At 41.4% G+C, this 27,149-nt stretch overlaps 1 protein-coding gene across 4 annotated transcripts in view; it reads left to right on the top strand.

The window, feature by feature from the left end:
* The window catches only part of HECTD3 (HECT domain E3 ubiquitin protein ligase 3), a 156,143-nt gene that overhangs the window by 110,204 nt on the left and 18,790 nt on the right, over nucleotides 1–27,149 (top strand). For all 4 annotated transcript variants that reach the window (XM_053693558.1, XM_053693559.1, XM_053693557.1 and 1 more), the window contains exons 14-18: nucleotides 5,220–5,323; nucleotides 5,604–5,723; nucleotides 23,985–24,074; nucleotides 24,404–24,610; nucleotides 25,438–25,567. In XM_053693558.1, the coding sequence (XP_053549533.1) occupies nucleotides 5,220–5,323; nucleotides 5,604–5,723; nucleotides 23,985–24,074; nucleotides 24,404–24,610; nucleotides 25,438–25,567 (651 nt within the window). The remainder of the gene's footprint in view (nucleotides 1–5,219; nucleotides 5,324–5,603; nucleotides 5,724–23,984; nucleotides 24,075–24,403; nucleotides 24,611–25,437; nucleotides 25,568–27,149) is intronic.

Here is a 27,149-nt window from a genome sequence, read left to right as displayed (position 1 = left end):
CTTAGGGGGCAGAAATATCTGTAAATTACAGAAGTGCAGATTAAACGTTGGTTTATGGCTTCTTCACTATTATGCACTCTGATACTATTATTGGGGCGAAAGAGTCTCTGTTTACTTCATTGAGAGTCACAGCTCGCTGTTGTCTGTGAATTTAGACCTCTAGCATCCAGTGTAGTTATGCTGGTAACAGAGGTACGGGCCACGGAGCTATCTCTCCTAAGGTAGTGTTTGAGATTGTGTTTGCTGCATGTCGGAGCCTTGTAGCTATAGTGGCTTCAATTAGAGCTCTAACGGCAATCCGAGAAATCAAAGTAACTGTTGGTTTACAGCTTATCTGTGTTCGTTATGAGGCTCTATGAATAGGCAGAGTTAATCCTTTCTATTTCCTCGAACAGAGTTTGGTCTCTATGTATGGTTACGGGTTTATCCTAATGTTACCGTATGTGGGGCTTATATCAGGATTCTCGGGTGTATTATTGGTTAACACTGGAGTCCCTGTTCATGTGTATGGGTATTAAGTTTTTATTTATCCTTGTGAGACTGTGTTGCCGTGGTCCTCTTTATACGTTAAGCTTCTACTCTCCCCTCTGGCGCTAATCATTTCTATTAGCGGATCTCTATAGCAATAGTCAACACCATTTTTTTATTTTCTAGTACAGCGTCCCTTCCTGCCAATGGCGGTGTGTTTGGCTCGCTTTTATTAAGAGAATTTAGGAGCTTAGGTGATAAAGGCTAACTGTGGCTCAACAACTCGGTAATAGAAGCCAACAGTCCCGGGTTTAAACCCATGTAAGCTGCGACCTTCTATATAGTTTTATGGTGGCAGCCGCCTATCCTCAGAGAGATCAGGTTCTTTCTGCATTGCTGGCAAGCATTTTAACTCAGAGTTGTCTAGGGACAGGTAAAGGTGTTTCACTTTTATTTCCCTATAGATGGTTTTCTGGCATATGAAGTTTATTTATAGTGGTAGACTGCCGGGTTTTTTATGTTAAAAGGACTGGTCTCTACTTTCACTGTATTTCCCTATATTTCTGCAGTATCCTCGTGTCTGCTTCCATCTAGTGGATCTTTTTTTATTACTGCACCTTATGAATTTTCAGTTTTTCTGTATCCTCATTAGATACTGATATAAAGGACTCAGACATATATCTATTATTTTGTCCTTGTCTGACTGTTATGCACTCTGAGATGTTGCTGAGGTCAGGTGTATGCATCTTTGCAGGGGATGACTGGGATATATGTATTCCTATACCTTTCTCCTGTTATTTCTGCTATGCAGATGTCTCTGGGATTTCATACATGCTTCTTGGTGCAAGATGTAATATCCTGAGGACTATTTTTTTGTAGTTATGCTTGTCCTCTTTATATTTGGGAAAATTGTATTTTCTCAGTACAGAGACTGTTTTCATGAGTATGTTTACTTATTTTCTTGGTGAATGATTTGTCACTCTAGCTGTTTGAGTTTAACAGCGCAGGTGTTTTTCCTTTGATTGTGCCTAATATAACGTCACTCTTATAATTCTGGAGTTTATTTCTATAGGATCTCCCTCCTGTTTGTGACCTTTCATGAGGTCTGAGCCTGAGATATAGCATAAATTTAGGGATTATTTTCTGTGTTTTGGTTTATCCCTACCTTTTGAGTCTAGTATCTCTGAATTCTGTTTTAACATAATATCTGCTTCTCCTTCTTTGGTCTTCCAGACATTTTTTATAATCCTATATTTCTGCAGTAGAATATATGATGGCCCGTATCATATGCATATTTAGCATATTTAAAGATGTTTTAGGGATATAAATTGTATCCATGTTCTTTGTGCAGTATTGATGTAGACGGGAGATTGTTATAAGCATTATCTGCTTATTTTTGATGTGAATAATTCTAAATGTATGTTTTGGCATTTTATTTTTCATGATTTATCTTGCCTCTATGCAGTAAACCATAGGATTGAGATTACTTTAAGCATTCTATTTGCTTATTTTAATCATTTTCTGCTGTGTTTTTGCAGTATTCTGCTGTGCAAGTATATGCTTAATTTTAGGTATGTCTTCTTTCAATAGAAGCGACAAATGTTTACATGAATAACAATCTTCCCTGGGAGAGGAATAGGCTCAAGGATTCTATTCAAATCTTTTTGTGGTTCCCAAAAAAGAGGAAACTTTCCATCCCATTTTAGACCTAAAGTGTCTCAACAACTTCCTTGAGGTTCCGTCCTTCAAAATGGAAAATCTGACAATGGAATGGAACATTCTGCCCAGAGGGTCAGTTCATGACTACCATAGATCTGAAGGATGCATATCTTCATGTTCCCATTCACAGGGAACATCTCCAGTTTTCTGCGGTTTGTTTTTCTGGACAAACATTTACAGTTTGTTGCCCTTTCCTTTGGCCTGGCTACGGTTCCTCAAATCTTTCCAAAGGTTCTAGGGGCTCTCTTGACGGTGGTCAGATCTCAGGGAATAGCGGTGGCTCATTACCTAGACGTCATCTTGGTTAAAGCACCATCTTGTCAGCTAGCAAAATCTCATACAGAGATGTTGTTGTCTACCCACGGGTGAAAGGTGAATCTGGAAAAGGGTTCTCTAGTATTAGATTCCAGGGTGTATTTTTTGGGAATAATTATAGATTCTCTACCCATGTACATTTTCTGACAAATGTCAGAAAATACAAACTTCTTGCTTTTTGCCTTTCACTTTAGTCCTCTGTCCGTCCATCAGTGGCTCAGTGCATGGAGGTATTTGGTCGGGCAATTGCTTCCTTGGACATAATTCCATTTGCTTGGTTCCATCTGAGACCTCTACAGCTATGCATGCTTAGTCAATGGAATGGAGACCATTGTTTTCCTGTTTTCTCCATTTGCTCTCCTTCCACGAGTCATTGCTCATATCAATCAGGAGAGAGTGTCCATAATTCTAATCGCTCCTTCTTAGCCTCGCAGGATCTGGTTCACTGATCTGGTGAAGATGTAATTTTTTCCATCTTGGAGGTTTCCTGTGAGGAAGGACCTTATACTTCAGGGTCCCATCCTTCTCCCAAATCTGGATTTTCTGAAGCTGATGACTTGGAGATTGAACGCCTAGTTTTTGGCTAGGCGTGGCCTTTCGAGGAGGTCTTTGAGCCTATGCTCAGGCTCGTGAGCCGGTTGCTCATAAGATTTACCATATGGTATGGCGTATATACCTTTTTATTGGTGTGAATCGAAGGGTTTCTTTTGGAGCAGGGTAAGGGTACCCAGAATTTTATCTTTCTTCCAGAGGAACTGGAGAAATGTTTGTCAGTCAGCACTCTGAAGGGTCAGATTTTTGCACTGTCTGTTGTTTGTTCAAATGTCTGGCAGATCTGCCAGATGTTCAATCTTTGTTCAGGCTTTGGTCAGAATCAGGCCTGCATTTAATCCAGTTGCTCCTCCTTGGAGCCTTAATCTTGTTTTTAATATTTTGCAGCAGACTCCGTTTGAGCCGATGCTTTCGGTTGATATCAAGTTGTTATCTTGGAAAGTTTTGTTTTTTCTGCTCACAGAGTCTCCGAGCTTTCGGCTCTGCAGTGTGATCCCATTACCTTATTTTTCATGCGGATAAGGCGGTCCTTCATACTAAGCTGGGATTTCTTCCTATGGTAATGTCGGATTGCATTATCAATCAGGAAATTGTTCTTCCTTTTTTTGTCCCAATCCATCTTCTCAGAAGGAATGCCTGTTGCATAACCTGGACATACTGCGTGCTCTAAAATTTTACCTTCAAGCAACGGCAATCTTCTGCTCTGGTTCGTTGTTTTCTCTAGTAGAGTAAGAGTCAGAAGGCCACTTCTACTCTTTTTCTCTCTGGTTGAGAAGTGTTTTCTGGTTAGCTTATGAGACAGCTGGACAATAGCCACCTAGGTGACTTATGTCTCTTTCCACTGGAGCTGTCTCTTCTTCCTGGGCTTTCAAAAATTAAGCTTCTGTGGAGCAAATCTGCAAGGCGGTCACATGGTCCTCATTGCATTCCTTTCCAAATCTACAAATTTGATACTTTTGCCTCGGCTGAGGCTTCTTTTGGGAGAAAGGTTCTTCAAGCGGTGGTGCCTTCTGTTTAGGTCCACCTGTCTTGTTCTCCCTCCCTTTCATTCTGTGTCCTCTAGCTTGGATATTGGTTCCCACTAGTAATTGGAATTAAATTGTGTACGCTCCATGCCATAGGAAAGAAAACAACATTTATGCTTACCTGATAAATTTCTTTCTTTCTGGGCATTTCTTTCTATGACCCGCCTTTATTTAAATTTAAGACTGCAGTTTTTTTTTGTACAAAACTCAGGCACCTCTATACCCTTGTGTTATCTTCTTTTTCCATTTCCTTCAGCCGAATGACTGGTGGTTATGGGTAAGGGAAGTAACACTTAACAGCTCTGCTGGGGTGCTCTTTGTCTCCTCCTGCTGGCCAGGAGTTGAATTCCCACTAGTAATTGGAATGAAATTGTGGACTCTCCATGCCCGGAAAGAAAGACATTTATCAGGTAAGCATACATTTTTTTTTTTAGTTTCTGAGTTGTAAAGCTCCCCCACACATTTCCTTCTATGGCTGTATCTATATCTATTGTTCTTTTGATAGAATGCAAAAGTGCATAGGGATTATCTGCTGAAGAATGCATAGAAGCTGTGAACTCAGTTTAAACACTGATAAGAAGGGTGGAGTTGGCTGCTCCAGGCGGCTAAGCTATGTAATTCATTTTGCTTATTTTTGAAAATTATTTTAAAATACTTGCCAGCAATTTTTAAACTATTTTTTATGCAAACTATTTTTAATTAATTGGCCCTTTTAGAATCTGCACATATCTCAACCTGTTTTATGTTCCTTTAACTTTACTCTCCCTTTAAAACCATTTGTAAATAACCAAAATCAACGAAACAGTATTGTAAACACAAAATGAGAAATGTGACATAAAATACTGTGCACAATTTAATAGAAGCTGCGCTGCACCATATATGGAAATCCGATATAGTAGGAAAATGTTCTTAGTTTGCTCCTTTTGGTTCTTGACTAATCAATTTAAACTAATTCACCCGGACAAGCTCTCTTCATGAGCTGCTATAGCTCTCAGACAAACAAATGTAATGTCCCTTACAATAAATAAGCAGTGTCAGATATGCATCTGGGCTTAGTATATAACCCAGATAATTTAGTTAGATTGCAAGTTCTATTGTGCTGAATCGCATTTTCTGATCTGTATTCTGCACCTGGTCCAGGAGGAGGATTCCGGGACAGTTTGGCTGATATTTCGGAGGAGCTTTGCCCTAGCTCTGCCGAGACCCCTGTGCCTCTCCCGTTTTTTGTACGCACTTCTAACCAGGTATGGACTGTCCTGTTTTGCATGTGAATATGTTTGTGTGTTAATAAATAATTGTGAAACGTTTTAGTGCAAACTGCTTCCATTTTTAGTACCATTTTATTTTATTGTAGTGATGTGCAAGAGAGTGACTTAATGTTTTATTCTGCAGCTGTATTTCTATCTTATTTGGTTTTTAACTTGGTTTGAAAACATGCTCAACTATTTCTTTTGCCTTTTTTGTTGTTGTTGCTTTTTATCACAGGTCTGCGGGGACATCCACTAATAAACCTTTTTGTTATAGGGTAACGGGACAGGGGAAGCACGTGATATGTATGTGCCAAATCCATCCTGCAAGGACCTTGCAAAGTATGAGTGGATTGGGCAGCTTATGGGCGCCGCACTACGAGGCAAGGAATTCCTAGTAAGAGAACATCATTACTTACCCTGCGTCTTGCACCTGTGTCTGCATAAGAAACGCAAGTAGTCCTGATCACAATCAGACACTATAGTCACACCCTCTACCCTACAGCAGCATCTTCATGCAATAAGGGAACTTACACATTTATACATCAACGGTCAGAGCCTAAAAGGACTTTACTGTATTACTGGTTTCTTTCTTAAAGGGACCATATATGTATAGTATTTAGCCACAGTTGAGCAGTGCATTGCAAAAGAGCTGCATACAAAATAAATTATTTATAAGCATATGAAACTGACATTTCTTTCATGTAATTAGCAAGAGTCCATGAGCTAGTGACGTATGGGATATACATTCCTACCAGGAGGGGCAAAGTTTCCCAAACCTTAAAATGCCTATAAATACACCCCTCACCACACCCACAATTCAGTTTTACAAACTTTGCCTCCGATGGAGGTGGTGAAGTAAGTTTGTGCTAGATTCTACGTTGATATGCGCTCCGCAGCAAGTTGGAGCCCGGTTTTCCTCTCAGCGTGCAGTGAATGTCAGAGGGATGTGAGGAGAGTATTGCCTATTTGAATTCAATGATCTCCTTCTAAGGGGTCTATTTCATAGGTTCTCTGTTATCGGTCGTAGAGATTCATCTCTTACCTCCCTTTTCAGATCGACGATATACTCTTATATATACCATTACCTCTGCTGATTCTCGTTTCAGTACTGGTTTGGCTATCTGCTATATGTAGATGAGTGTCCTGGGGTAAGTAAGTCTTGTTTTCTGTGACACTCCTAGCTATGGTTGGGCACTTTGTTTATAAAGTTCTAAATATATGTATTCAAACATTTATTTGCCTTGACTCAGAATGTTCAACTTTCCTTATTTTTCAGACAGTCAGTTTCATATTTGGGATAATGCATTTTAATTTAACATTTTTTACCTTAAAATTTGACTTTTTCCCTGTGGGCTGTTAGGCTCGCGGGGGCTGAAAATGCTTCATTTTATTGCGTCATTCTTGGCGCGGACTTTTTTGGCGCAAAAATTCTATTTCCGTTTCCGGCGTCATACGTGTCGCCGGAAGTTGCGTCATTCTTTGACGTTATTTTGCGCCAAAAATGTCGGCGTTCCGGATGTGGCGTCATTTTTGGCGCCAAAAAGCATTTAGGCGCCAAATAATGTGGGCGTCTTATTTGGCGCGAAAAAATATGGGCGTCGCTTTTGTCTCCACATTATTTAAGTCTCATTTTTTATTGCTTCTGGTTGCTAGAAGCTTGTTCTTTGGCATTTCTTCCCATTCCTGAAACTGTCATTTAAGGAATTTGATCAATTTTGCTTTATATGTTGTTTTTTTCTTTTACATATTGCAAGATGTGCCACGTTGCAACTGAGTCAGAAGATACTTCAGGAAAATCACTGCACAGTGCTGGAGCTACCAAGCTAAGTGTATCTGCTATAAACTTTTGGTATCTGTTTCTCCAGCTGTTATTTGTATTGCATGTCATGTCAAACTTATTAATGCAGATAAAATTTCCTTTAGTACTGTTACATTACCTGTTGCTGTTCCGTCAACATCTAATTTTCAGAGTGTTCCTGATAACATAAGAGATTTTATTTTTTAAATCCATTAAGAAGGCTATGTCTGTTATTTCTCCTTCTAGTATACATAAAAGTCTTTTAAAACTTCTCTTTTTTCAGATGAATTTTTAAATGAACATCATCATTCTGATACTGATAATGGTTCTTCTGGTTCAGAGGTTTCTGTCTCAGAGGTTGATGCTGATAAATCTTTGTATTTGTTCAAGATGGAATTTATTCGTTCTTTACTTAAAGAAGTGTTATTTGCATTAGAAATAGAGGATTCTGGTCCTCTTGATACTAAATGTAAACGTTTAAATAAGGTTTTTAAATCTCCTGTAGTTATTCCAGAAGTGTTTTATCTCCCTGATGCTATTTCTGAAGTAATTTCCAGGGAATGGAATAATTTGGGTAATTTATTTACTCCTTCTAGACGTTTAAGCAAATTATATCCTGTGCCATCTGACAGATTAGAGTTTTTTGGGACAAAAATCCCTAAGGTTATGGGGCTGTCTCTACTCCTGCTAAATATGCTACTATTCCTACGGCAGATAGTACTTCATTTAAGGATCCTTTAGATAGGAAAATTGAATCCTTTTTAAGAAAAGCTTACTTATGTTCAGGTAATCTTCTTAGACCTGCTATGTTTTTAGCGGATGTTGCTGCAGCTTCAACTTTTTGGTTAGAAGCTTTAGCGCAACAAGTAACAGATCATAATTTTATAGCATTATTATTATTCTATAACATGCTAATAATTTTATTGGTGATACCATCTTTTGATATCATTAGAGTTGATGTCAGGTATATGTCTCTAGCTATTTTAGCTAGAAAAGCTTTATGGATTAAACTTGGAATGCTGACATGTCTTCTAAGTCAACTTTGCTTTCCCTTTCTTTCCAGGGTAAATAATCATTTTCGTTCCTTTCCTCACAAGGAACAAAAGCCTGATCCTTCATCCTCAGGAGCGGTATCAGTTTGGAAACCATTTCCAGTTTGGAATATATCCAAGCCTTATAGAAACCTATAGCCAGCTCCTAAGTACCTATGAAGGTGCGGCCCTTATTCCAGCTCAGCTGGTATGGGGCAGATTACGTTTTTTTCAAGAAATTTGGATCAATTCCGTTCTTAATCTCTGGTTTCAGAAACATTGTTTCAGAAAGGTACAGAATTGGCTTCAAGTTAAGGCCTCCTGCTAAGAGATTTTTTTCTTTCCCGTGTCCCAGTTAACACAGCAAAGGCTCAGCATTTCTGAAATGTGTTTCAGATCTAGAGTTGGCTGGAGTATTTATGCCAGTTCCAGTTCTGGAACAGGGGCTGGGGTTTTATTTTATCTCTTCATTGTACCAAAGAAGGTCAATTCCTTCAGACCAGTTCCGGATCTATCATTATTGAATCGTTATGTTAGGATACCAACATTCAAGATGGTTACTGTAGGACTATCCTGCCTTTTGTTTAGCAAGGGCATTATATGTCTACAATAGATTTACAGGATGTGTATCTGCATATTCCGATTCATCCAGATCACTTTTAGTGTCTAAGATTCTCTTTTTAGACAAGCATTACCAGTTTTGTGGCTCTACCGTTTGGCCTAGCCTCAGTTCCAAGAATTTTTTCTTCTGTTATGTGTGATCAGTCCACGGGTCATCATTACTTCTGGGATATTATCTGCTCCCCTACAGGAAGTGCAAGAGGATTCACCCAGCAGAGTTGCTATATAGCTCCTCCCCTCTACGTCACCTCCAGTCATTCTCTTGCACCCAAAGACTAGATAGGAGGTGTGAGAGGACTATGGTGATTATACTTAGTTTTTATAACTTCAATCAAAAGTTTGTTATTTTACAATAGCACCGGAGCGTGTTATTACTTCTCTGGCAGAGTTTGAAGAAGAATCTACCAGAGTTTTTCTTATGATTTTAACCGGAGTAGTTAAGATCATATTGCTGTTTCTCGGCCATCTGAGGGAGGTAAAAGCTTCAGATCAGGGGACAGCGGGCAGTTGAATCTGCATTGAGGTATGTAGCAGTTTTTATTTTCTGAATGGAATTGATGAGAAAATCCTGCTATACCGTTATAATGACATGTATGTATACTCTACACTTCAGTGTTCTGGGGATGGTATTTCACCGGAATTACTCTGTTAAAATACATTACACCTTTTAATAGGTATTTAATTCATGTTAAACGTTTTTGCTGGAATGTAGAATCGTTTGCATTTCTGAGGTACTGAGTGAACAAATATTTGGGCATTATTTTTCCACTTGGCAGTTTGCTTGTTTTGATTATGACAGTTTCGTTTCTCTCTCACTGCTGTGTGTGAGGGGGAGGGGCCGTTTTTGGCGCTCTTTGCTACGCATCAAAAATTTCCAGTCAGTTACACTTATATTTTCTGCATGATCCGGTTCATCTCTAACAGAACTCAGGGGTCTTCAAACTTCTTTGAAGGGAAGTAGATTCTCTCAGCAGAGCTGTGAGATTTATATAGTGACTGTGTTTTAAAACGTTGCTCTGTGATTTTTATGTTTAAAATTTAATTAGTATTGCTTTACTAATGGGAACAAACCTTTGCTAACAAGTTATGTTGTTTTTAAAGAGTGATGCTATAACTGTTTTTCAGTTCATTATTTCAACTGTCATTTAATCGTTTAGTGCTTCTTTGAGGCACAGTACGTTTTTGTTAAATAAGATTGTAACCAAGTTGCATGTTTATTGCTAGTGTGTTAAACATGTCTGATTCAGAGGAAGATACCTGTGTCATTTGTTCCAATGCCAAGGTGGAGCCCAATAGAAATTTATGTACTAACTGTATTGATGCTACTTTAAATAAAAGCCAATCTGTACAAATTGAACAAATTTCACCAAACAGCGAGGGGAGAGTTATGCCGTCTAACTCGCCTCACGTGTCAGTACCTGCGTCTCCCGCCCGGGAGGTGCGTGATATTATGGCGCCTAGTACATCTGGGCAGCCATTACAGATAACATTACAAGATATGGCTACTGTTATGACTGAAGTTTTGGCTAAGTTACCAGAACTAAGAGGCAAGCGTGATCACTCTGGGGTGAGAACAGAGTGCGCTGATAATTCTAGGGCCATGTCTGATACTGCGTCACAGCTTGCAGAGCATGAGGACGGAGAGCTTCATTCTGTAGGTGACGGTTCTGATCCAAGCAGATTGGATTCAGATATTTCAAATTTTAAATTTAAATTGGAAAACCTCCGTGTATTACTAGGGGAGGTCTTAGCGGCTCTTAACGATTGTAACACTGTTGCAATACCAGAGAAAATGTGTAGGTTGGATAAATACTTTGCGGTACCGGCGAGTACTGACGTTTTTCCTATACCTAAGAGATTAACTGAAATTGTTACTAAGGAGTGGGATAGACCCGGTGTGCCGTTCTCACCCCCTCCAATATTTAGAAAGATGTTTCCAATAGACTCCACCACACGGGACTTATGGCAAACGGTCCCTAAGGTGGAGGGAGCAGTTTCTACTTTAGCTAAGCGCACCACTATCCCGGTGGAGGATAGCTGTGCTTTTTCAGATCCTATGGATACAAAATTAGAGGGTTACCTTAAGAAAATGTTTGTTCAACAAGGTTTGATATTGCAACCCCTTGCATGCATCGCGCCGATTACGGCTGCGGCAGCATTTTGGATTGAGTCTCTGGAAGAGAACCTTAGTTCCGCTACGCTGGACGACATTACGGACAGGCTTAGAGTCCTTAAACTAGCTAATTCATTCGTTTCGGAGGCCGTAGTACATTTAACCAAACTTACGGCTAAGAATTCGGGATTCGCCATTCAGGCACGTAGGGCGCTGTGGCTAAAATCCTGGTCGGCTGATGTAACTTCTAAGTCCAAATTACTTAATATACCTTTCAAGGGGCAAACTTTATTTGGGCCCGGTTTGAAAGAAATTATCGCTGACATTACAGGAGGTAAGGGCCACGCTCTACCTCAAGACAAGGCCAAAGCTAAGGCTAGACAGTCTAATTTTCGTCCCTTTCGGAATTTCAAAGCAGGTGCAGCGTCAACTTCCACTGCACCAAAACAGGAAGGAGCTGTTGCTCGTTACAGACAAGGCTGGAAACCTAACCAGTCCTGGAATAAGGGCAAGCAGGCCAGAAAACCTGCTGCTGCCCCTAAGACAGCATGAACCGAGGGCCCCCGATCCGGGACCGGATCTAGTGGGGGGCAGACTCTCTCTCTTCGCCCAGGCTTGGGCAAGAGATGTCCAGGATCCCTGGGCGCTAGAGATCATATCTCAGGGATACCTTCTAGACTTCAAATTATCTCCCCCACGAGGGAGATTTCATCTGTCAAGGTTGTCAACAAACCAAATAAAGAAAGACGCGTTTCTACGCTGTGTACAAGATCTATTATTAATGGGAGTGATCCATCCGGTTCCGCGGTCGGAACAAGGACAAGGGTTTTACTCAAACCTGTTTGTGGTTCCCAAAAAAGAGGGAACTTTCAGGCCAATCTTGGATTTAAAGATCCTAAACAAATTCCTAAGAGTTCCATCGTTCAAGATGGAAACTATTCGGACAATCTTACCCATGATCCAAAAGGGTCAGTACATGACCACAGTGGATTTAAAGGATGCTTACCTTCACATACCGATTCACAAGGATCATTACCGGTATCTAAGGTTTGCCTTCTTAGACAGGCATTACCAGTTTGTAGCTCTTCCATTCGGATTGGCTACGGCTCCAAGAATCTTCACAAAGGTTCTGGGTGCCCTTCTGGCGGTTCTGAGACCGCGAGGAATTTCGGTAGCTCCGTACCTAGACGACATTCTGATACAAGCTTCAAGCTTTCAAACTGCCAAGTCTCATACAGAGTTAGTTCTGGCATTTCTAAGGTCGCATGGATGGAAAGTGAACGAAAAGAAGAGTTCTCTCTTGCCTCTCACAAGGGTTCCATTTTTGGGGACTCTTATAGATTCCGTAGAAATGAAGATTTATCTGACAGAAGACAGATTAACAAAGCTTCTAAATGCATGCCGTGTCCTTCATTCCATTCAACTCCCGTCAGTAGCTCAATGCATGGAGGTGATCGGCTTAATGGTAGCAGCAATGGACATAGTTCCCTTTGCACGCCTACATCTCAGACCGCTGCAATTGTGCATGCTGAGTCAGTGGAATGGGGATTACTCAGATTTGTCCCCCACTCTGAATCTGGATCAAGAGACCAGAAACTCTCTTCTATGGTGGCTTTCTCGGCCACATCTGTCCAGGGGGATGCCTTTCAGCAGGCCGGACTGGACAATTGTAACAACATCTAGGTTGGGGCGCTGTCTGGAATTCTCTGAAGGCTCAGGGACAATGGAGTCAGGAGGAAAGTCTCCTGCCAATAAACATTCTGGAATTGAGAGCAGTTCTCAATGCCCTTCTAGCTTGGCCCCAGTTAAAGACTCGGGGGTTCATCAGGTTTCAGTCGGACAACATCACGACTGTAGCTTACATCAACCATCAGGGAGGGACAAGAAGCTCCCTAGCAATGATAGAAGTATCAAAGATAATTCGCTGGGCAGAGTATCACTCTTGCCACCTGTCAGCAATCCACATCCCGGGAGTGGAGAACTGGGAGGCGGATTTCTTGAGTCGCCAGACTCTTCATCCGGGGGAGTGGGAACTTCATCCGGAGGTCTTTGCCCAAATACTTCGACGTTGGGGCAAACCAGAGATAGATCTCATGGCGTCTCGCCAGAACGCCAAACTTCCTCGCTACGGATCCAGATCCAGGGATCCGGGAGCGGTTCTGATAGATGCTTTGACAGCACCTCGGAACTTCAGGATGGCTTATGTGTTTCCACCCTTCCCGCTGCTTCCTCGATTGATTGCCAAAATCAAACAGGAGAGAGCATCAGTGATTCTAATAGCGCCTGCATGGCCGCGCAGGACTTGGTATGCAGATCTAGTGGACATGTCATCCTGTCCGCCGTGGTCTCTACCTCTAAGACAGGACCTTCTGATTCAGGGTCCATTCAAACATCAAAGTCTAACTTCTCTGAAGCTGACTGCTTGGAAATTGAACGCTTGATTTTATCAAAACGTGGGTTTTCTGAGTCGGTTATTGATACCCTGATACAGGCTAGGAAGCCTGTTACCAGAAAGATTTACCATAAAATATGGCGTAAATACCTATACTGGTGTGAATCCAAAGATTACTCCTGGAGTAAGGTTAGGATTCCTAGGATATTGTCTTTTCTACAAGAAGGTTTAGAAAAGGGTTTATCGGCTAGCTCATTAAAGGGACAGATCTCAGCTCTGTCCATCTTGTTACACAGGCGTCTGTCAGAAAATTCAGACATCCAGGCCTTTTGTCAGGCTTTAGCTAGGATCAAGCCTGTGTTTAAAACTGTTGCTCCGCCATGGAGTTTAAACTTAGTTCTTAACGTTTTACAGGGTGTTCCGTTTGAACCCCTTCATTCCATTGATATAAGATTGTTATCTTGGAAAGTTCTATTTTTAATGGCTATTTCCTCGGCTCGAAGAGTCTCTGAATTATCAGCCCTTCATTGTGATTCTCCTTATCTGATCTTTCACTCAGACAAGGTAGTTCTGCGTACTAAACCTGGGTTCTTACCTAAGGTTGTCTCTAACAGGAATATCAATCAAGAGATTGTTGTTCCCTCCTTGTGTCCAAATCCTTCTTCAAAGAAGGAACGTCTGCTACACAATCTGGATGTAGTTCGTGCCCTCAAGTTCTACTTGCAGGCAACTAAAGATTTTCGCCAAACTTCTTCCCTGTTTGTCGTTTATTCTGGACAGAGGAGAGGTCAAAAAGCTTCTGCTACCTCTCTCTCTTTTTGGCTTCGTAGCATAATACGTTTAGCCTATGAGACTGCTGGACAGCAGCCTCCTGAAAGAATTACAGCTCACTCCACTAGAGCTGTGGCTTCCACTTGGGCCTTTAAGAATGAGGCCTCTGTTGAACAGATTTGCAAGGCTGCAACTTGGTCTTCGCTTCATACTTTTTCCAAATTTTACAAATTTGACACTTTTGCTTCTTCGGAGGCTATTTTTGGGAGAAAGGTTCTTCAGGCAGTGGTTCCTTCTGTATAATGAGCCTGCCTATCCCTCCCGTCATCCGTGTACTTTTGCTTTGGTATTGGTATCCCAGAAGTAATGATGACCCGTGGACTGATCACACATAACAGAAGAAAACATAATTTATGCTTACCTGATAAATTCCTTTCTTCTGTTGTGTGATCAGTCCACGGCCCGCCCTGTTTTTTTAAGGCAGGTACATATTTTTTAAATTATAATTCAGTCACCACTACACCCTTGGCTTCTCCTTTCTCGTTGGTCTTTGGTCGAATGACTGGAGGTGACGTAGAGGGGAGGAGCTATATAGCAACTCTGCTGGGTGAATCCTCTTGCACTTCCTGTAGGGGAGCAGATAATATCCCAGAAGTAATGATGACCCGTGGACTGATCACACAACAGAAGAAAGGAATTTATCAGGTAAGCATAAATTATGTTTTTCAAGGTTCTCGGTGCCCTTCTTTCTGTAATCAGAGAATAGGGTTTTGGTATTTCCTTATTTGGACGATATCTGGGTACTTGCTCAGTCTTCTCATTTTCGAAGAATCTCATACGAATCGACTTGTGTTGTTTCTTCAAGTTCATGGTTGGAGGATCAATTTACCAATCAGTTCATTGATTCCTCAGACAAGGGTAACCTTTTTAGGTTTCTAGATAAATTCAGTGTCTATGACTCTGTCCTTGTCAGACAAGAGAAGTTTAACATTGATATCAGCTTGTCAAAACCTTCAGTCACAATCATTCCCTTTGGTAGCCTTATGCATGGAAATGTTGGGTCTTAGGACTGCCGCATCAGATGCGATCTCCTTTGCTCGTTTTCACATGCGACCTCTTCAGCTCTGTATGCTGAACCAATGGTGCAGGGATTACTCAAAGATATCTCAATTAATATCTTTAAACCGATTTTACAACACTCTCTGACATGGTGGACAGATCACCATCGTTTAGTTCAGGGGGCTTCTTTGTTCTTCCGACCTGGACTATAATCTCAACAGATGCAAGTCTTACAGGTTGGGGAGCTGTGTGGGGGTATCTGACGGCACAAGGGGTTTGGGAATCTCAGGAGGTGAGATTTCCGATCAATATTTGGAACTCCGTGCAATTTTCAGAGCTCTTCAGTCTTGGCCTCTTCTGAAGAGAGAGTTGTTCATTTGTTTTCAGATAGACAATGTCACAACTGTGGCATACATCAATCATCAAGGAGGGACTTACAGTCCTCTGGCTATGAAAGAAGTATCTCGAATTTTGGTTTGGGCGGAATCCAGCTCCTGTCTAATCTCTGCGGTTCATATCCCAGGTATGGACAATTGGAAAGCGGATTATCTCAGTCGCCAAACGTTGCATCCGGGCGAATGGTCTCTTCACCCAGAGGTATTTCTTCAGATTGTTCAAATGTGGGAACTTCCAGAAATAGATCTGATGGCTTCTCATCTAAACAAGAAACTTCCCAGGTATCTGTCCAGATACCGGGATCCTCAGGCGGAGGCAGTGGATGCATTATCACTTCCTTGGAAGTATCATCCTGCCTATATCTTTCCGCCTCTAGTTCTTCTTCCAAGAGTAATCTCCAAGATTCTGAAGGAATGCTCGTTTGTTCTGCTGGTAGCTCCGGCATGGCCTCACAGGTTTTGGTATGCGGATCTTGTCCGGATGGCCTCTTGCCAACCGTGGACTCTTCCGTTAAGACCAGACCTTTTGTCTCAAGGTCCTTTTTTCCATCAGGATCTGAAATCCTTAAATTTAAAGGTATGGAGATTGAACGCTTGATTCTTGGTCAAAGAGGTTTCTCTGACTCTGTGATTAATACTATGTTACAGGCTTGTAAATCTGTATCCAGAGAGATATATTATAGAGTCTGGAAGACTTATATTTCTTGGTGTCTTTCTCATCATTTTTCTTGGCATTCTTTTAGAATACCGAGAATATTACAGTTTCTTCAGGATGGTTTAGATAAGGGTTTGTCCGCAAGTTCCTTGAAAGGTCAAATCTCTGCTCTTTCTGTTCTTTTTCACAGAAAGATTGCTATTCTTCCTGATATTCATTGTTTTGTACAAGCTTTGGTTCGTATAAAGCCTGTCATTAAGTCAATTTCTCCTCCTTGGAGTTTGAATTTGGTTCTGGGGGCTCTTCAAGCTCCTCCATTTGAACCTATGCATTCATTGGATATTAAATTACTTTCTTGGAAAGTTTTGTTCCTTTTGGCCATCTCTTCTGCCAGAAGAGTTTCTGAATTATCTGCTCTTTCTTGTGAGTCTCCTTTTCTGATTTTTCATCAGGATAAGGCGGTGTTGCGAACTTCTTTTGAATTTTTACCTAAGTTGTGAATTCCAACAACATTAGTAGAGACATTGTGGTTCCTTCATTATGTCTTAATCCTAAGAATTCTAAGGAGAAATCGTTGCATTCTTTGGATGTTATTAGAGCTTTGAAATATTATGTTGAAGCTACTAAGTCTTTCCGAAAGACTTCTAGTTTATTTGTTATCTTTTCCGGTTTTAGAAAGGCCAGAAAACTTCTGCCATTTCTTTGGCATCTTGGTTGAAATCTTTAATTCATCTTGCCTATGTTGAGTAGGGTAAGACTCCGCCTCATAGGATTACAGCTCATTCTACTAGGTCAGTTTCTACTTCCTAGGCATTTAGGAATGAAGCTTCAGTTGATCAGATTTGCAAAGCGGCAACTTGGTCCTCTTTGCATACTTTTACCAAATTCTACCGTTTTGTTGTATTTTCTTCTTCTGAAGCAGTTTTTGGTAGAAAAGTACTTCAGGCAGCGGTTTCAGTTTGAATCTTCTGCTTATGTTTTTCATTAAACTTTATTTTGGGTGTGGATTATTTTCAGCAGGAATTGGCTGTCTTTATTTTATCCCTCCCTCTCTAGTGACTCTTGTGTGGAAAGATCCACATCTTGGGTAGTCATTATCCCATACGTCACTAGCTCATGGACTCTTGCTAATTACATGAAAGAAAACATAATTTATGTAAGAACTTACCTGATAAATTCATTTCTTTCATATTAGCAAGAGTCCATGAGGCCCGCCCTTTTTTTGTGGTGGTTATGATTTTTTTGTATAAAGCACAATTATTCCAATTCCTTATTTTATATGCTTTCGCACTTTTTTCTTATCACCCCACTTCTTGGCTATTCGTTAAACTGAATTGTGGGTGTGGTGAGGGGTGTATTTATAGGCATTTTAAGGTTTGGGAAACTTTGCCCCTCCTGGTAGGAATGTATATCCCATACGTCACTAGCTCATGGACTCTTGCTAATATGAAAGAAATGAATTTATCAGGTAAGTTCTTACATAAATTATGTTTTTGTTAAAAGATTTTCTCCAACATAGGTGTGTCCGGTCCACGGCGTCATCCTTACTTGTGGGATATTCTCTTCCCCAACAGGAAATGGCAAAGAGCCCAGCAAAGCTGGTCACATGATCCCTCCTAGGCTCCGCCTACCCCAGTCATTCTCTTTGCCGTTGTACAGGCAACATCTCCACGGAGATGGCTTAGAGTTTTTTAGTGTTTAACTGTAGTTTTTCATTATTCAATCAAGAGTTTGTTATTTTCAAATAGTGCTGGTACGTACTATTTACTCAGAAACAGAAAAGAGATGAAGAATTCTGTTTGTATGAGGAAAATGATTTTAGCAACCGTAACTAAAATCCATGGCTGTTCCACACAGGACTGTTGAGAGCATTAACTTCAGTTGGGGGAACAGTTTGCAGTCTTTGCTGCTTGAGGTATGACACATTCTAACAAGACGATGTAATGCTGGAAGCTGTCATTTTCCCTATGGGATCCGGTAAGCCATGTTTATTACGATTGTAAATAAGGGCTTCACAAGGGCTTATTTAGACTGTAGACATTTTTTGGGCTAAATCGATTGATATTAACACTTATTTAGCCTTGAGGAATCATTTATTCTGGGTATTTTGATATAATAATATCGGCAGGCACTGTTTTAGACACCTTATTCTTTAGGGGCTTTCCCAAAGCATAGGCAGAGTCTCATTTTCGCGCCGGTGTTGCGCACTTGTTTTTGAGAGGCATGGCATGCAGTCGCATGTGAGAGGAGCTCTGATACTTATAAAAGACTTCTGAAGGCATCATTTGGTATCGTATTCCCCTTGGGTTTGGTTGGGTCTCAGCAAAGCAGATACCAGGGACTGTAAAGGGGTTAAAGCTTAAAACGGCTCCGGTTCCGTTATTTTAAGGGTTAAAGCTTCCAAATTTGGTGTGCAATATTTTCAAGGCTTTAAGACACTGTGGTGAAAGTTTGGTGAATTTTGAACAATTCCTTCATGTTTTTTCGCAATTGCAGTAATAAAGTGTGTTCAGTTTAAAATTTAAAGTGACAGTAACGGTTTTATTTCAAAACGTTTTTTGTACTTTCTTATCAAGTTTATGCCTGTTTAACATGTCTGAACTACCAGATAGACTGTGTTCTGAATGTGGGGAAGCCAGAATTCCTATTCATTTAAATAAATGTGATTTATGTGATAATGACAATGATGCCCAAGATGATTCCTCAAGTGAGGGGAGTAAGCATGGTACTGCATCATTCCCTCCTTCGTCTACACGAGTCTTGCCCACTCAGGAGGCCCCTAGTACATCTAGCGCGCCAATACTCCTTACTATGCAACAATTAACGGCTGTAATGGATAATTCTGTCAAAAACATTTTAGCCAAAATGAACCCTGTTCAGCGTAAGCGTGGATGCTCTGTTTTAGTTACTGAAGAGCATGACGACGCTGATATTAATATCTCTGAAGGGCCCCTAACCCAATCTGAGGGGGCCAGGGAGGTTTTGTCTGAGGGAGAAATTACTGATTTAGGGAATATTTCTCAGCAGGCTGAATCTGATGTGATTACTTTTAAATTTAAATTGGAACATCTCCGCATTTTGCTTAAGGAGGTATTATCCACTCTGGATGATTGTGAAAATTTGGTCATCCCAGAGAAACTATGTAAAATGGACAAGTTCCTAGAGGTGCCGGGGCTCCCAGAAGCTTTTCCTATACCCAAGCGGGTGGCGGACATTGTTAATAAAGAATGGGAAAGGCCCGGTATTCCTTTCGTCCCTCCCCCCATATTTAAAAAATTGTTTCCTATGGTCGACCCCAGAAAGGACTTATGGCAGTCAGTCCCCAAGGTCGAGGGAGCGGTTTCTACTTTAAACAAACGCACCACTATTCCCATAGAGGATAGTTGTGCTTTCAAAGATCCTATGGATAAAAAATTAGAAGGTTTGCTTAAAAAGATGTTTGTTCAGCAGGGTTACCTTCTACAACCCATTTCATGCATTGTCCCTGTCACTACAGCCGCATATTTCTGGTTTGATGAACTGATTAAGGTGCTCGATAGTGACTCGCCTCCTTATGAGGAGATTATGGACAGAGTCAATGCTCTCAAATTGGCTAATTCTTTCACTCTTGACGCCTCTTTGCAATTGGCTAAGTTAGCGGCTAAGAATTCTGGGTTTGCTATTGTGGCGCGCAGAGCGCTTTGGTTGAAATCTTGGTCGGCTGATGCGTCTTCCAAGAACAAGCTACTAAACATTCCTTTCAAGGGGAAAACGCTGTTTGGTCCTGACTTGAAAGAGATTATCTCTGATATCACTGGGGGTAAGGGCCATGCCCTTCCTCAGGATCGGCCTTTCAAGGCAAAAAATAGACCTAATTTTCGTCCCTTTCGTAAAAACGGACCAGCCCAAGGTGCTACGTCCTCTAAGCAAGAAGGTAATACTTCTCAGGCCAAGCCAGCTTGGAGACCAATGCAAGGCTGGAACAAGGGAAAGCAGGCAAAGAAACCTGCCACTGCTACCAAGACAGCATGAAATATCGGCCCCCGATCCGGGACCGGATCTGGTGGGGGGCAGACTCTCTCTCTTCGCTCAGGCTTGGGCAAGAGATGTTCTGGATCCTTGGGCGCTAGAAATAGTCTCCCAGGGTTATCTTCTGGAATTCAAGGGACTTCCCCCAAGGGGAAGGTTCCACAGGTCTCAGTTGTCTTCAGACCACATAAAAAGACAGGCGTTCTTACTTTGCGTAGAAGACCTGTTAAAAATGGGAGTGATTCATCCTGTTCCATTGAGAGAACAAGGGATGGGGTTCTACTCCAATCTGTTCATAGTTCCCAAAAAAGAGGGAACATTCAGACCAATCCTAGATCTCAAGATCTTAAACAAATTTCTCAAGGTCCCATCTTTCAAGATGGAAACCATTCGAACTATCCTTCCTTCCATCCAGGAAGGTCAATTCATGACCACGGTGGATTTAAAGGATGCGTATCTACATATTCCTATCCACAAGGAACATCATCGGTTCCTAAGGTTTGCATTCCTGGACAAACATTACCAGTTCGTGGCGCTTCCTTTCGGATTAGCCACTGCTCCAAGGATTTTCACAAAGGTACTAGGGTCCCTTCTAGCTGTGCTAAGACCAAGGGGCATTGCAGTAGTACCTTACCTGGACGACATTCTAATTCAAGCGTCGTCCCTCCCTCGAGCAAAGGCTCACACGGACATCGTCCTGGCCTTTCTCGGATCGCACGGCTGGAAAGTGAACGTGGAAAAGAGTTCTCTATCCCCGTCAACAAGGGTTCCCTTCTTGGGAACAATTATAGACTCCTCAGAAATGAGGATTTTTCTAACAGAGGCCAGAAAGACAAAGCTCCTGGACTCTTGTCGAATACTTCATTCCGTTCCTCTTCCTTCCGTAGCTCAGTGCATGGAAGTGATCGGGTTGATGGTAGCGGCAATGGACATAGTTCCTTTTGCGCGCATTCATCTAAGACCGTTACAACTGTGCATGCTCAGTCAGTGGAATGGGGACTATACAGACTTGTCTCCAAAGATACAAGTAAATCAGAGGACCAGAGACTCACTCCGTTGGTGGCTGTCCCTGGACAACCTGTCACGAGGGATGACATTCCACAGACCAGAGTGGGTCATTGTCACGACCGACGCCAGTCTGATGGGCTGGGGCGCGGTCTGGGGATCCCTGAAAGCTCAGGGTCTTTGGTCTCGGGAAGAATCTCTTCTACCGATAAATATTCTGGAACTGAGAGCGATATTCAATGCTCTCAAGGCTTGGCCTCAGCTAGCGAGGACCAAGTTCATACGGTTTCAATCAGACAACATGACGACTGTTGCGTATATCAACCATCAGGGGGGAACAAGGAGTTCCCTAGCGATGGAAGAAGTGACCAAGATCATTCTATGGGCGGAGTCTCACTCCTGCCACCTGTCTGCTATCCACATCCCGGGAGTGGAAAATTGGGAAGCGGATTTTCTGAGTCGTCAGACATTGCATCCGGGGGAGTGGGAACTCCATCCGGAAATCTTTGCCCAAGTCACTCAACTTTGGGGCATTCCAGACATGGATCTGATGGCCTCTCGTCAGAACTTCAAAGTTCCTTGCTACGGGTCCAGATCCAGGGATCCCAAGGCGGCTCTAGTGGATGCACTAGTAGCACCTTGGACCTTCAAACTAGCTTATGTGTTCCCGCCGTTTCCTCTCATCCCCAGGCTGGTAGCCAGGATCAATCAGGAGAGGGCGTCGGTGATCTTGATAGCTCCTGCGTGGCCACGCAGGACTTGGTATGCAGATCTGGTGAATATGTCATCGGCTCCACCTTGGAAGCTACCTTTGAGACGAGACCTTCTTGTTCAGGGTCCGTTCGAACATCCGAATCTGGTTTCACTCCAGCTGACTGCTTGGAGATTGAACGCTTGATTTTATCGAAGCGAGGTTTCTCAGATTCTGTTATCGATACTCTTGTTCAGGCCAGAAAGCCTGTAACTAGAAAGATTTACCATAAAATTTGGAAAAAATATATCTGTTGGTGTGAATCTAAAGGATTCCCTTGGGACAAGGTTAAGATTCCTAGGATTCTATCCTTCCTTCAAGAAGGATTGGAAAAAGGATTATCGGCAAGTTCCCTGAAGGGACAGATTTCTGCCTTGTCGGTGTTACTTCACAAAAAACTGGCAGCTGTGCCAGATGTTCAAGCCTTTGTTCAGGCTCTGGTTAGAATCAAGCCTGTTTACAAACCTTTGACTCCTCCTTGGAGTCTCAATTTAGTTCTTTCAGTTCTTCAGGGGGTTCCGTTTGAACCCTTACATTCCGTTGATATTAAGTTATTATCTTGGAAAGTTTTGTTTTTAGTTGCAATTTCTTCTGCTAGAAGAGTTTCAGAATTATCTGCTCTGCAGTGTTCTCCTCCTTATCTGGTGTTCCATGCAGATAAGGTGGTTTTACGTACTAAACCTGGTTTTCTTCCAAAAGTTGTTTCTAACAAAAACATTAACCAGGAGATTATCGTACCTTCTCTGTGTCCGAAACCAGTTTCAAAGAAGGAACGCTTGTTGCACAATTTGGATGTTGTTCGCAGCTCTAAAATTCTATTTAGATGCTACAAAGGATTTTAGACAAACATCTTCCCTGTTTGTTGTTTATTCAGGTAAAAGGAGAGGTCAAAAAGCAACTTCTACCTCTCTCTCTTTTTGGATTAAAAGCATCATCAGATTGGCTTACGAGACTGCCGGACGGCAGCCTCCCGAAAGAATCACGGCTCATTCCACTAGGGCTGTGGCTTCCACATGGGCCTTCAAGAACGAGGCTTCTGTTGATCAGATATGTAGGGCAGCGACTTGGTCTTCACTGCACACTTTTACCAAATTTTACAAGTTTGATACTTTTGCTTCTTCTGAGGCTATTTTTGGGAGAAAGGTTTTGCAAGCCGTGGTGCCTTCCATTTAGGTGACCTGATTTGCTCCCTCCCTTCATCCGTGTCCTAAAGCTTTGGTATTGGTTCCCACAAGTAAGGATGACGCCGTGGACCGGACACACCTATGTTGGAGAAAACAGAATTTATGTTTACCTGATAAATTTATTTCTCCAACGGTGTGTCCGGTCCACGGCCCGCCCTGGTTTTTTAATCAGGTCTGATAATTTATTTTCTTTAACTACAGTCACCACGGTACCATATGGTTTCTCCTATGCTATTATTCCTCCTTAACGTCGGTCGAATGACTGGGGTAGGCGGAGCCTAGGAGGGATCATGTGACCAGCTTTGCTGGGCTCTTTGCCATTTCCTGTTGGGGAAGAGAATATCCCACAAGTAAGGATGACGCCGTGGACCGGACACACCGTTGGAGAAAGAAATTTATCAGGTAAACATAAATTCTGTTTTTCATGGTTTTACACTCCATTGGCAATCCCTTGAAAAAGGAAAATGTTTATCTCTTTTGCTTTTTTGTAATTGGGGCATAAAAAATAAGCTCCTGCACTGATCAAACAATCACTGTGCAAAGAGAGGGATCTGGAACCTGCACTCTGAACTTTGTCTGAGGCAGTGGGAAAAAACATCGTTTTCAGAGGTAAATTGCAGACAAAGGGGACAAGATAAATAATTGAATTACCCTTTTTTCTTACTACACATATTTAAACATTTGAAGGGGAATTTGATATTGAGCTTGATGTCCCTTTTAAGCAACTATTTCACGTGCGCTGACCTCATCCTCATTTAACCAACATGTCTGACTCTCACCTTCTCTGCATCACCTGTAATCATACTCATATTGCTGTCATTAAAATGAAACCGCCTTTTGTTGTATAATACGCACCTATTCTTTTCCTGTAGGTCCTGGCCTTGCCAGGCTTGGTATGGAAACAGCTTACTGGGGAAGATGTCAGCTGGAGTAAGGATTTCCCCGCCATTGACTCTCTACTAGTGAGATCCTGTTTCAATTAAGTTTCTTTGTTTCAACAATGTCTGTTTTGTCTTATTTGCGTTTATCCGTTTAGGACTTGTGTAGTGATTTTATCCTTTGATTAAAATGACGTTCACAATCATCAATAAATATTGTATGATGATCTACAGGAAGTTAGACACACAGAATATATAAAAGTGGTCCTTCTCTTCACTTTTTTTCTTGCTACCTCTTTTGCATTTATAGAAACACAAATCTGTGTATCGAGTACAAACAGTAGTTTGTGAGCTAAGCAAGGGATCTCCTGTCTTTACAATACACTGAGGATGCTCTGTAATTCGCCCTTTAGGTGAAGCTCTTGGAGATGATGGAACAAATGGACAAGGAAACATTTGGTTTTAAATTTGGCGAGGAACTGACTTACACCACAGTGCTAAGTGATCAGAGGATGGTTGACCTTATCTCCGGGGGCAGCAACATCTCGGTGCGGTATGAGGATCGCATGGAATTTATTGAGATGGTGAAGAAGGCACGACTTGAGGAGAGCAAGGACCAGGTATGGTGGCACCTTGCTGTCCCATCAGTCCCTAAGAAAGTCATGTGAGTGTAGGTGGTGAAAAATCTTTTATCAGACCAAAAATATAAGATGCTTTGATATTTTAGTTTACTTATTGTAGAAACAAACCACAGCAGCTTCGGAAACTCCGTAAATCATCAGAATAACTTCCTGATTTACTAAAACTTCTCAACTATTTCTTACTTAACACAGCTACAAAATCCATCAGTTGATTCTTAATTATAAACTTTAGATTTCTGGTAATGGTTTCTCTGTGTGTTTTATTTCTGGGTAAAGTTAGTCTTAAAGGGATATTCCGGTCATAATTTAAATGCACATAGATGAATTAAATCTTTGAATAGAAACATATTTGCAATATACATGTGTTAGAAAAAATGCTTCTAGTAAAAGGTACCACTGTTTGAGTGTTTAGTTTTGTTCTCTGCATGTGCATGTGAAGCATAGCTGGATATTTTCAGTGCACCAGCATTTTAAATACTGCAGCTGCTTAGAGCACCAGTGGGGCTTGTATCATGTTAGCAATTAACAAACGGAGTCATTACCAGACTGCACAAGCACCTTAGGTTCTCTGAGCAAGTGCTGTGTTTAAAATGCTGATGCACGGTGCATACTTAAATACACATTTGATACAGCTAAAGCTTTCATCAGAAGCATTTTTTGCTAATACGTGTATGGTACAAAAATGCTTCTATTCAAAACTGAAATGCATCCATGTAGATTACAATTTTGGCTGGAATGTTCCTTTAAATTTCATAGAAGAAATTCCCTGACCATGTGACCTTTGGACTTTCTGGTGTGTTTCTCAGGTAGGTGCGATTCAGGCTGGGCTGCTCAAAGTGGTTCCTCAAGCTGTGCTGGATCTTCTTACATGGCAGGAGCTGGAGAGAAGAGTCTGTGGTGATCCAGAGATTAGTGTGGAAGCCTTAAAAAAACTAAGTACGTTATTTCACAATGTAGTAAAGATACATTTCTCGCCTCGTTTTTCATAACATATTTTAATTTTTTTTTCTTCTTTGTATTTTCCATGTATCTACCAGTTGGCTAGATTACGAGTTGTGCGTTAAGGTAAAAAAGCAGCGTTAAGAGGTCCTAACGCTGCTTTTTTACGCCCGCTGCTATTACGAGTCTTGAAGGTTTAGGATCACCGCACACTTCTTTGGCCTTACCGCAAAACGACTTACGTAAACTTTGTAAAGTCTTTTTTCTATGGGACTTCCATAGCGCTGATATTACGAGTCTGTCCTGGGAGGCCAAAAAGTGAGCTGTACACCCTACCCCGTCTGGAGTCCTAACGCATTTAAAAGTCAGTAGTTATGAGTTTTATGGTACAGCGCCGTAACATAAAACTCATAACTAAAGTGCTAAAAAGTACACTAACACCCATAAACTACCTATTAACCCCTAAACCGAGGCCCTCCCGCATCACAAACACTAAAATTAAATTTCTAACCCCTAATCTGCCACTCCGGACACCGCCGCCACCTACATTATGTTGATGAGCCCCTAATCTGCTGCCCCCAACATCGCAGACACCTACATTATATTTATTAACCCCTAATCTGCCGTCCCCAATGTCGCCTCAACCTACCTACACTTATTAACCCCTAATCTGCCGCCCCCACATTACCAACACTATAATAAACATATTAACCCCTAAACCGCCGCACTCCCGCCTCGCAAACATTAGTTAAATATTAACCCCTAATCTGCCATCTCTAACATCTGCCGCCCCCAACGTCGCCGCCACTATACTGAATGTATTAACCCCTAAACCTAAGTCTAAGCCTAACACCCCCTAACTTAAATATAATTACAATAAATCTAAATAAAATTACTATCATTAACTACATTAATCCTATTTAAAACGAAATACTTACCTATAAAATAAACCCTAAGCTAGCTACAATATAACTAATAGTTACACTGTAGCTAGTTTAGGGTTTATTTTTATTTTACAGGCAAGTTTGTATTTATTTTAACTAGGTACAGTAGTTATTAAATAGTTATTAACTATTTAATAACTACCTAGCTAGAATAAATACAAAAGTACCTGTAAAATAACACCTAACACTACACTATAATTAAATAAATTTACTAAATTAAATACAATTAAATAAATTAAATTAGCTAAAGTGCAAAAACAAACAAACACTAAACTACAGAAAATAATAAACAAATTACAGATATTTAAACTAATTACACCTAATCTAATAGCCCTATCAAAATAAAAAAGCCCCCCCCCCCCCCCCCCCCGGTCAGGGTTTTTTCCCTGTTTTGTTTGTCATGTGCTGCTGGCAGCCATTTTACTCACCTCTCTTCCTGACTATGGTGCATTATGGGGGATACTGCTCATTTCCTGCACTTCCTTTTATGGCCAGACTAGTATGCATTTTCCGTGTGAAACAGGATGCAGTCTCAGAATTGTGATGTCATCACTTATTATTTAAAGGGCCTCTGTTCAGTATGCTTTGCCTTTGCGTTGTCTCAGACCTGTTTGTGAGAGTTCCTGTGTATTACC

This window comes from Bombina bombina, chromosome 10 (genome assembly GCF_027579735.1).
Source record: "Bombina bombina isolate aBomBom1 chromosome 10, aBomBom1.pri, whole genome shotgun sequence".
Taxonomy (NCBI): domain Eukaryota; kingdom Metazoa; phylum Chordata; class Amphibia; order Anura; family Bombinatoridae; genus Bombina; species Bombina bombina.
Note: the sequence above shows the minus strand (reverse complement) of the source record. Positions and strands in the feature narration are given on the sequence as shown.